Genomic DNA, 11,842 nt, shown 5'->3' on the forward strand with positions numbered 1-11,842 from the left:
AGGTAGTTTCCTAATAAAAATTCTATTTAATTATTAAAGACTTATAATAATTAAAGTCATCTTTTAGGTTAAGACTAATAACCGAAAAAGGCAAAAAAAAGAAACGTAACCTATGTTAATCTAATAACATAAATTAATAAGTCCATAAACTAGACGGATCATAAATTAGTTGTTTATATGAATATATTTTCATTATATAAAGGTTACATTTTACGGACACGAACTATATCTAACAAAATAAGTATCACGATCAAAACTCTAATTTTTTTTCATTGCAATAAATAAAAAGAAAGTTTAAACAATTAATTACTCCGAATTACAAGTATTTAATGAGGATATAGCTAAGTGGACAATGTCTTTTGAGTCTTTTTACTGTAATCATGTACGTAGGGTTGGTAATACGGTGGCTCATCTTGTTGCGAGATGGAAAACTGATGATCGTGAGTTTGTTTGTGTTGAGAACTTCCCCAAAGTCTAACGACCTTGGCGAATATTGATTTATTACTATAATATATCGGCCTAACGATTCCCTCAAAAGAAAAAAAAAATTACAAGTATTTAATCAATCCATAATCCGTAACAATAAATTAACTACTTCTGCACAATTGGGCGTCTATTTAGGGAACTTAAGTAGCTGCTTAATTGATTAGCCCCTTCGAGGATGGACGAAAGGGAATGAGCGCGACAATGGAGTTCGTCGTTGTCGGAATTCCGGCATGGTGGTGGATCTGGTGGTTGTTTTTGATGTCAAAAACTTATGTAGAGCCCTTCTTTTAGTTGGGGGAGGCTGATTCTCAATCCAATGATCTTGGTTGATAAATGTGTTAGGGTTTAAAAGACTGTTTAATTCGTCAGTATTTAGGTTTCTCCCCCATTTTACTCGTTGAGATTTGTCTGAACCAGGTCCCACACAATCCACTTCCTCATGTGCTGCTGAACCTCTGCACCCCCAAACAAAATCACCAAATTTAAGATGTGAGAATTTGCGACTAATTAAGATTTTGTTTGGTTCAACTAAAATTGACTGAATTTTATTTTATTCTTTTGGAAAAAAATTGACTGACCTTAATTTATGTGAATTTATCTCAATTAGTCAACTTATTTGAATTATCTAAAGTTAATTGAACTTATCATAACTTATTTTTTGTTGCAAAAAACTTATTCATATTTGTAAATTGGTTGAAAAAAACTTATTTTTGTTAAACTTATCTGAACTTTTATATACTACATCGGCTTCTAAATAGTTGCACCATTTTGACTTTTGACACTATTCACTTATCTTACTCTGACCGATTTTTCTACTATTAAATAAAAACAAATATTATTATGTAAAATGTTATAGGAGTTGTCTCAATGCATATCTTAAATATATAATTTTCTATAATTTTTACTTAATCCATAATTATAATTATTAATGATCAAAGTTATGCTTTTACAAATGTAAAAGTCAAAATTATAAAACTATTTTGAAACGGATAAAGTATTAGTTTATCTGAACTTATTTTTGCTAAAATAAGTCAAAATAAGTTGAGACAGACAGACCCTAAAACTACATGTTGACATGTTGTGTACTAATAAACCCGCCCCGTTGTATAAAAATTTGTGTGTTGCGTTGTATAAAAATTTGTGTGTTACGTATGAAATTTATTGAAGATGAAAGGCGTAGAGGAAATAATCGTACCTATGGCCGAAAATGAAGGCGGGATTCCAACCTTGAGGAACAACGATATCAGAGAGGTAGTTTTTGTAAAAAACGACTCTAGAATACGTTTGATATGGTCTCCCTAGATATGCATAGGAATTTCCTACCACCTTACAATATTTGAACACGAACCCATTTGTGTCTTCTATACTTTCCCTTCCTTGTGCTGTTATGTAACCAGCCCCGTATATTCTATCATTGTACGGTCCACTCGTCACATTTATCGTGCAACCCTACACAAATTAAAATTTAGAGATCGATATTACTTAACCATTTACGTCTGATACTACAACAAATTGTACCATTAATGACAGGACATTCCATCGCTAAAGGACAATAATCGTTGATTAATGACGGGATTTTCTGTCGGGAATCCGTCATAAAAGGGGACCGTCGTTAATGAAAAACCCCGTCGTTAACCTGTCGTAAAAGACATTTGCGACGATTGTTCCCGTATTTGTTTGGTTGCTAGCACCGTCGCAAAAGGCGTTTACGCTGGGATTTTTGACCCGTCGTAATTAGGTTGCCATTAAAAATACAAATTCTTGTAGTGTGATATGGGTTGTTAGTTTAAAGCAATAGACACACTGAACATAGACCTGATCAACATGAGCTATCTCGGCCCGAAAATTAGCGGGTTGGGGCATAGTTTTTTGGCTAGTTTCCAGGCCCAACCAGATTTTATAAGTTTGGGATGCGTTTTGGGCAATTCAAATAGTATTTTTAGTTATAAAATTGGCCAAATCCAAAAAACCCGCTATTTTAGGGAGGAAAAAATATGCCCGAAGTTTGGCCCAACCTAATGGGAAGATTTTTTTTCAATCGTGGCCCGGCCCAAATCCGAACCGACCCACCTTTTGATCTGGTTTAATTGGACATGATAAAAAAACACGTGTGTCAGGTTTGGGCTGGGTCGCGACCAGAAAATCAACCCGTCATGTCAGAGCAGATCAAAGTTCGAGCCGATTTTTTGTGCCAAAATCTGCTACTTCAGACAAAAAATAACAAGATTTTCAGGTCAATCTATTAACTAGTACTGAGGTTTTAAATTATCTAAAATCTGCCCCTTTTTTTTTCTAAATGAGGACCGGCCCGAAAAACAGGTTAAAAGTTTACCCAAAACCATTTTTATTTTTTTGCATAGTCGGGTCAGATTAGAGGACAAAATTCAAAATGATCCGGTCTAACACACATATTTGAACAAGAAGGGAAGAGGATAAATGAAGTGAACTTACATGATATATAGACTGACCATATCCCCAAATGAAATCAATATAACCTTCGATGTAACACCCATCGAACAAGTGACGTCCCAAGAAATCGGTCAATGTGTCTTGTACACCAATAAACCCACAATCGTAAAATGCAACTTTATCTCCAAATATTGAAGCTGCCGGAGCTTGGGAAATGGTAACCGGATGAAACGAGTTCTAAAAAAAAAAATGGTGATTGTTTGTTAAGGATATCTTTTTTTCCTCAAAAATTGGACAACTCGATAACGTGTAATTTTAAGGTGTAAACGAGACGTTAGTTGAACAAGAATTATAATACCTTGAAAGTAATGTGTCTTGCAACGAAGTTGTCTGCATACACTGAAAATGTTGCGTACTCCGGTGTAGCACTGCCTCCTCCGTCCCACCATTGTATCACGGTGGTGTCTCTGTCGTCCCCGACTAGGCTTATGTAAGGCTTGTTAGACGGGATTTCTACCTTTTCACTACACATACATGAAATTGTCACGTCTTTGTTTTAGACGACACACAAAAAACAATGCACAAACTTAATTACATGGAGTAATAATTAGAAATGACCACTCGGTCGGGTCTGGCACAACCCGTGGTGAGTTACGTGTTTTTTGATCCACTTATAACTCATGACACAACCCGTCAAACTTGGATATTTTTTGATGTGTTAATTAAGTTTGTCAACAGAACACATTTTGACCCACCCACCCATCACGGCGCACCTAGCTGACTCACGAAAACAACCCATCCGACATCTCAACCCACTTGACCTTGTGACCCACCCAACCAACTATCCTATTATTTTAAACTATTTATAGATTTAAAATGCTAATGTTTAAATTTACATTAACTACATTTATATGAGTATGTCAATTTTGTGATAAAAGAAATGTACTCCGTAATTAATTTAAATTCGTACTCCATACTAATTTTGTAATTTTTTTTTTTGCGCTTAAGTAATCGTCCAAATCCATATGACACAGTGCAAACGCACCTGATGCGCACAACTAGACCTGTCAAAAATCGACCTGACTCGACATTACTGGGTATTGAACAAGATTTTGTACAGTAACCCGATTTTATCTGAACCAAAGCAACCCGAAAAGTAATGGGTCAAAACACGACCGAACCCGTTTTTGACCCTACCGATTAATAAGCATTGTATTTATAATAATAAATGGAATTATGAGAAATTTTAAGCATAGTAAACACATTGTTGTTACTATTGCTGGGTGTAATATGATTTCAATTTGAATTATACGTCATTTTATGGTTGAATTTTACTGAATATAAACTTGTGTAAGAAAGTTTGTTAATTTGTGCCTATATATTGTATATTTATTACTTATATTAATGAAAATATAATAGGCGTTTTAAAATATCTCAACCCGTTGGGTCAACCCAAACCCGAAAGTTCTGGATCTTAAATAAGCATTTGTAAACCCGAACCCGGAAATGATCGACCCGTTTGGCAGGTCTACGACTCTATGCACAACCCACATCATCCCCCAATATGATACCTTCAAAGTTCAAACCCATCCAACCAACCCAATCCAGCCCCCATCAGCCCCTAAAACTCATCTAAATCCAGCAAACCTACTCAACCTGCAAAATCCACCACGACTCACGACCAACGTAACCCACAACCCATCACATATCGTGTCCATCTTCTCAACTATCTGATTAATTAACATAAGTTGGGATTATTGAACACAAACTTCTAACAATGAATAAATCAATGAAGAAAAACCATAAAAAAAAGGTATATATTACTACATAGTACTAGTAGTAGTTATTTACCGGTAAACACCCGCTCTAACTTGAATTTCAATCCACTTGTAATTGTGTTCTGGAACTGAATCGATCGCATGTTGTAATTTACTAAAGTGTCCATGGCCCGATTGATCGACGACGATGACGGTGCGCGGTTTTACGTCTCCGGCGAACACTGTGAGTCGTGGTGGAATGTAAATCAAATGAAATATGGTAAGGTAAAGGAAGATGGACCAAGGAATTTGCATTATTTTTTTTTTGAGATTTTAGCAAAATTTTCATGATGTACACAAAACATGTGAATAACCTACAAAATGTAAATATAAGGTAATTTCTTATAAAATAATTGCAAATATGTAACATTTATGTTTGGTGAATATATTATATAGTGATACCTTTCTATATTTCATACTACGTATTAACTACGGGTACGGAGTAGTTTATTTAAAATGTTCGGCTATTGAATTAATTTTTGCCGAATAAAAAAACATAAAAGCTAGTTTTGGTAGATTTTGCAAAATTCTATGGAGTACTAGATTACTAGTATACACTTAGCCCACTGAGTACTTTACGAGAACGTGGGTAGGGAGTTGTCAAGGCATTAGAGATGGCCAACGTAGCGGGTTGGGTGGGTCGTGGATGGGTTTGGTGGGTCGTGGGTCGGGATAATTGACACACGACCCGCCTGGCCGCCTCAGTTAAATTAGGGTGGGTCGAGTCGTGGGTTGTGTCAGAAAAAATGGACATAGTACATGATGGGTCGTGGGTTATGTGGGTCGTGGGTCGAGGTGGGTTGTGCAGGTAGGGTGGGTCTGATGGGTTTGGTGGGTTTACATGAGTTTTAGGAACTGATTTGGATCAGGTGGGTTTGGAAGATTAATCAAGCGATAAAAAGTTATAAAATTTGTATGAACTTAAATTAATTAATTTTATGTTATTTATTTACTCACATAAATGTGGTTAATGTATATTTACACAATAAAATTAGAATTTATTAGCATTTTAAACCTACAAAATTGTTTAAATTAGGATGAGTTACGCGGGTTGAGTTCGTGTGTTGGGTTGGGTGGATCAGGTGTGCCGTGGCGGGTTGTGTCGGGTCCGATTGGATGGGTCGAAATGGGGTGTGTTGATGAAAAAATCTGACCATAACACATCAACAAAATATTCGGGTTGGGTTGGATTGTGTCATGGGTCATAAGTATGTCCGACCCATATAACCCACTATGGATTGTGTCAGGGTGGGTTGGGTCAAACCCGACCCACTGGCCATCTCTACAAGGCATATAATAGTCGATGATGTAATTGTTTCAAATTTTTGTTTAAACACTAATAAAAGTTAGAGACCAAGACCGTTTCCATTAAAAATACAAAATTAAAAGTTAGAGGGTTCTGATTTAGTCAAATTACTAAAAATTATTCCAAAAAGTTATTGTCAAACACGTTCAACACCCATAATAACTTGCCAAAGGCGTTTTAGTTTTTACTAAGTGATAATTTGAAATTTTACACAACAAAACTTCTATACAAATTACAAATGGGGAATGGGCATTCGAATATGTGTCCTATCAAACACAGACCTCATCACCTCAATAGTGTCACAAGCAATACTTTTAACTTATTAAGTCTTCTTAAATTATACGTACTTCCGTACCGTGTTAGTTATTTATCATTTCCGTTTATGTGAAGTGTACTGAAGTAAGTTTATCCTAAACATATACTATGTGACATAAATTTGATTTATTAATTGGGCGTTGTCTCCAAATTGGGTTGGTACAACTTCTCCATACCAGAATTAAGTGATTATGACTCCATCTTAGTTACGATCTTCATTAACTTAATGGTAACGATCGACAATGGTATCATACATTGTACTCATAATGGCGTTACAAATTAACTATTTTATACAGGCCCTCGATCTTTAATATTAGACTAAGATATTATTGATTTTCTTGTTAAATTAGCAAAACATATCTTTTGGTCAATATTAGCAAAGATATCTTTTGGGCTATACGAAGTACTACATTAGCTCCTGTTAAAAATAAAAAGTACTACAATAGGAAACATTTGATTTATTATTTCAAGAAATGAATCACCAAATTGTGTTTTCTTCAAATATCCAAATATTTTCTTGAAGTGACATGAATCACCAACAATCGATCTGCTTCCATGAAGTAAATCACCAAATTAGCCAAAAATGAATTGACAATTTCTTTAAATATTCATATCAGCGAAAACCCTTTTCCAACTACTTTTAGAGTTTTAGTCGATAAATTTTTTTGCGACCAAAAACGCTATTTTACTGACTACTTTTGACGATCGAAAATTCGTCGTTTTTTTATAGTGTTAGCCAAATAAGAAAGATCATTCTCGACATAAACTAATTTTGACACTCTTTGTGAGAGCACAGTAAACCGGCTATCTCTCAACCCATAAAGTGAAGTGTGAAAATTATTACTTTTGATTTGTTTATTGTAATGCACTAGATGAAAATTAGATAAAATGTATATCCAATTTGTATAGCACTTGCATTCGATTAATATTCAATTTTCTAAAATGTCATTAAAAACCCACAAAGAATTACAGTTTACTTTACGAATTTCATTTAAGGTGTCCTGAAATATTCTTTATATTTCCTTTTATATTATCGCATAAATGTTTTCCATTAAGACATTAAAAAAATTCAAAATTTTCAATGTCATACTTTTTATAAAAATGAAAACATAATAAATAAACGCAATTTGTCTTTATTTGAATAAAAATAAAAAAATCTCAATACACATTAATTAGTCGTTAAATCACGTACAAAATATCAAACATAAAAAATATTTTGGGACGGAGGGAGTACTTACTTGGAAATCCTGTTCTTGATCTTCTTGAGAAATGTGAAGTAGTATCTTGTAAAGGAACGCCGTAGAGAGATTGATGAGAATTGAAGAAGGTTGCATCATTTTGAACATCTATTGTTGTTGCTAGGGCACCCAAAGTAAGCCATGCAAAAACGAATAACCACATGCTTAAGAATTGAGACATCATGGTGTGAGTGGGGGTTGTGAATTGAGTCATGGCTTTTGTTGGTGGGTTATATATATATGGGAAATTTTAAATATTTATATTAATTATTATTATTTTTATATGCGGGGAAGTTATATTTTATTGGGAGAGTATCATATGAAATCAAATCATTGTTGATTTTATCTTCAATTTTGCTAGAGTTGCATTCAATTATGGAAAACAATGATTTCCGTTTGTATCCCCTTTCTCTATATTAAAGTTGTGTTATGTTCGGCTTATTTTGACTTATTTCAGGAAAAATAAGTTCAAAAAAAATAAGGGTTGACCAATTACAATTTATAACTAAAAATAAGTTTTAATAAGTTCAAATAAGTTTAGATAAATTCAAATAAGATAAGTTCATGAAAAATAAGTGAAAATCAGGTGAATAAACGCATCCTAAGGCTATGTTCTGTTCGACTTACTTTGATTTAATTCGAACAAAATAAGTTCATTTAAGTTTAGATAAGTTCAGAAAATTTATTTTTTTTCCCATAAATTTTCACACACAAATAATTTTATTTCATACAACTTTTTTTTATTTAGATAAAATAAGCCAAAGGTGTAGAATCATCATCAATGCAACACAAGCGTGTGTAGATGTTCATGCTTCCCAGTTAGAACAAAACAATAGTAACAGACTAACAGCTAGAGCTGGCAAAAGCTGACCCAAACCACCAACCCGACCCGAACCCAACCCGTTATTAAAGGATTGTGTCAAGATTTTTCAACCTGTTTAGTTAAACAGGTCGACCCAACCCAACCCGTTTATTAAATGGGTTGGGCAGGTTGAAAACCTCAACCCGAAAACAACCGGCCTAACCCGTTTAATTATTGGGTCATATGTCAACGTACCCGCCAACTCGCTACCCCGCTTAACCCAACCCACAACCCATTTAAAAGTTTTTTTAAAAAATTACTGAACATCTTAAATTGTTTTTGGGATTTATTTGTTTAGGCTTTAGACTTTAGGTAGTTTCATATATAAAGAAAAACCTAAAAATTCACTCTCAGTCTCTCATAATTCTCCTCTTAGTATCTTACTCTCTCACTCAGTCACCGGCCACCGCTCTGCTCGTCGGTCTCCATTCAAGTATATCTTTTTAAAACTTCTACTTGATTTGTAGAGTAATAACTTACAGGGATTTTTGCTTAGTTATATTAGTGAAATTTGAATTTGTTTTCAACTTATGTTATACAAAACTCATGTGATTTAGAAAAAGGGGTAATTCATTTGTTATTCTGATTTTTTTTTACACAAATTATCATGAAAATGATGCCTTTCAATTTGGTAAAGAATTTGAAAGTGAGAGTGAGTTTATATTAATCTGTGCTTCTTTTAGGTCGTACTAGATTGTTTTTGTTTTTACAATATTGTGCGTTTTGTTTAAAGTTAAGGCTAGATATTACAATATTGTGCGATTTTTTTTAAAAACTTTAGAGAACAAAGAGGACGGTTTTTTATAAAGTTAAAGCTAGATTTTTACGGGGTAGTTGGCCTATTTTTTTTAATTTTTTTTTGGAGTTTTTCCAATTCTCTTTAGTCTAATGGAGTTTCAAATGGAGAGATATTTGAAATTGATAGGATTTAAAATATTGTTTTGTGTTTCTCGTGATCTATCGCCAATTTAAACTAAAATGTTGTAAATAAGAGTTTCTTACTTATGTTTGGTTTAATTTTACAGTAATGGAAGACTTTCAGAACTTTGTTGATTGTTCTGACGATGAAGTTCTAGAACTTTGTCGATTGTCATGGAGTTGAAGGTGGAAGAACAAGTTAATGCGGTTGTGAATATGGATGATACTCCACCCTCACCCATAACTCAAGATTCCAACCAAATTTGATGCTTAGATAGCATATTCAACTAGCTGAACAATTATTATTGTGTTGTGACGTATTTGAATTTAGTTTTATGTCGGATTTGGTTTGGTTATGTGTTAATTTAAACTTTAATTTCAGATTTGGTGATGTATAATATTAAGCCTTGTGACTTATGACAGGGCACTAATTAATGGCAAATATTTCCACTTTGCCAGTTTGAGATTTATTAAGCATATTGTCTTAAAATATTAGCAGGTTGTCTTAAAAAAATAGTAAATGGGTCAACATGTTGAAATCAGGTTGACCAGTTTATTTCCAGGTTGGGTTGGGTTGAAATTTTCAACCTGTTTACCTAAAAATGTTGGGTTCAGGTTGGAGAAATTTCAACCCGTTTATAAACAGGTCGACCTGATTTCGACCCAACCCGACCCATTGCCAGCCCTACTAAGAACAATGCCAGACAACTTCAACTTTTTAGCAGTAAAGGTGATGAAACTGGGATAACACTTAAAAACTTGAATTAGTGACATGTGATATTTGAAAAACAATATTTTAGCTATTTTTTTAAAAAGGTTTTGCACGTCCACGGTGTACAATAAAGTTATTGTACACCGGAATAACTTTTAACCATTTTTTTGTATTTTGTCACTTTTATCCAGTTTTTTGTAACTTTTAATATATTTTTATTAACTTTTATTATGAAAAAAAGTTGATGGATAAATATTTTAAAAGGTTAATATAGTTACCTTTATACATTTTTAGTGATTTTGAATTTTCTTCTATTAAAATGAAAAAAAATTATCTCTGAAAAATAGATAACTTTGCATATTGTTGGTGTACCTTTTAATTATTTTGAGTTAAGTTTTACTCCGGTATACAATATTTATATTAAATCACTTGTAACTAATATTTTGTACTCCCTCTGTCCCATATTAGTTGTTACACTTTCTTTTTTCATCCGTCCTAGATTAGTTGTTACACTTCTAAATTAGGAATGACCCCACAATTATTATATTGTTTCTCTCTTCCCACTAAATTTTGTTTTGTCCCCACACCCTCTCTCATTCAATTAAAAAAAATACCCCACTAACTCCTATCACATCTACTTTTTCAATAAAATAACAATTGATAACCAAACAACCACTTATCACCTAAAACTTTGTGCAAAGGTAAGTGTAACAACTAATCTGGGACGGAGGGAGTATTTTTTTTGGTGAACTTTGGCAAGAATAGACAAAAGAAAGAAGGGAAAAAACGTCGATAATTCACGGAGCAAGTTTGATTTCGGATCAGAGAACTAGTGTGTGGCCCGGGCGATGTCCTGGTTGCTACTTTGAATAATTAAAATTCAAAATTCTTCTCCAGCTTAATATTTGACCAAAATACATTTATTCCATAAAAGTAAAAATATTCACTAATTAAGTTCATAAACTACACACGTACACTACGCATTTATCATGCCAATTTTTTTTTTTCAATTAGATTATTTTACAATTTGTTTAATTTATTTTCTAATAGAACTAAGTGCTTCAAATTAGTAAACACCAAATTAGATATATGTAGGACATTTCTGTAATTTATGCTTATGAGACTTATAATATCATATTTAATTCATGGTTTTGCTAATGCTTTAATTGTTATTTTTATTCCAATATAATCCATAAAAATAGTAAAAGGTAACATAAAATTTAGTTATTTAGAATTCATATTATCATGTATCTATAAATTAATATGCATAGATAACTAATAATTAATGATTGATTAAGATTGTAATAAGAGGTCTTGATTGGCAAAATTTCTTCTTTCATGTCCCAAATTCCCAACTCATCAAAGGCAAAATAAAAAAATAAAAAAAATTTAGGCGGAGACATGGAATTTTGCAAAATAAAATAAAAAAATTCTTTCATTAAGCAAGGACTAGACCAACATGGAATTTTGCAACAACAACGTATGCCTTTCTTAAGGGTTCTCCATCCTCCTGAAATGGATCCTGTCTTTCCTCCAGGGTTTTTCAGGGTAATCTTAGCAGGGGACGAAAACCAAGGACCGACTACCATAATTGTGATTGATGGATCTTGGCACAAGAGTACTAGGAATACATGTATGAGTTGGTTTTTGGATAACCAACTTTTTCCGAGTCAAACAATTTTAGGCGGAGCAATGGCATGCTCTGCGGATTCAGCCCTTCACACAGAGGTTAGGGCCTGTCTTCTTAGCTTGCGATGGGCGTCACAGGCAGGGTTTGGA

At 33.4% G+C, this 11,842-nt stretch overlaps 1 protein-coding gene across 1 annotated transcript; it reads right to left on the reverse strand.

The window, feature by feature from the left end:
- Positions 1–156: 156 nt before the first annotated feature.
- On the reverse strand, positions 157–5,063 carry LOC110796734 (probable pectinesterase 29). The gene is made up of 5 exons (XM_022001821.2): positions 4,747–5,063; positions 3,254–3,419; positions 2,938–3,132; positions 1,682–1,935; positions 157–941 (listed from the first exon to the last, which is right to left on the reverse strand). The coding sequence occupies exons 1-5, from the start codon at positions 4,965–4,967 to the stop codon at positions 647–649; spliced, it is 1,131 nt and encodes a 376-aa protein (XP_021857513.1). The 5' UTR covers positions 4,968–5,063; the 3' UTR covers positions 157–646.
- Positions 5,064–11,842: the final 6,779 nt, after the last annotated feature.

This window comes from Spinacia oleracea, chromosome 4 (genome assembly GCF_020520425.1).
Source record: "Spinacia oleracea cultivar Varoflay chromosome 4, BTI_SOV_V1, whole genome shotgun sequence".
NCBI classification, from domain to species: domain Eukaryota; kingdom Viridiplantae; phylum Streptophyta; class Magnoliopsida; order Caryophyllales; family Amaranthaceae; genus Spinacia; species Spinacia oleracea.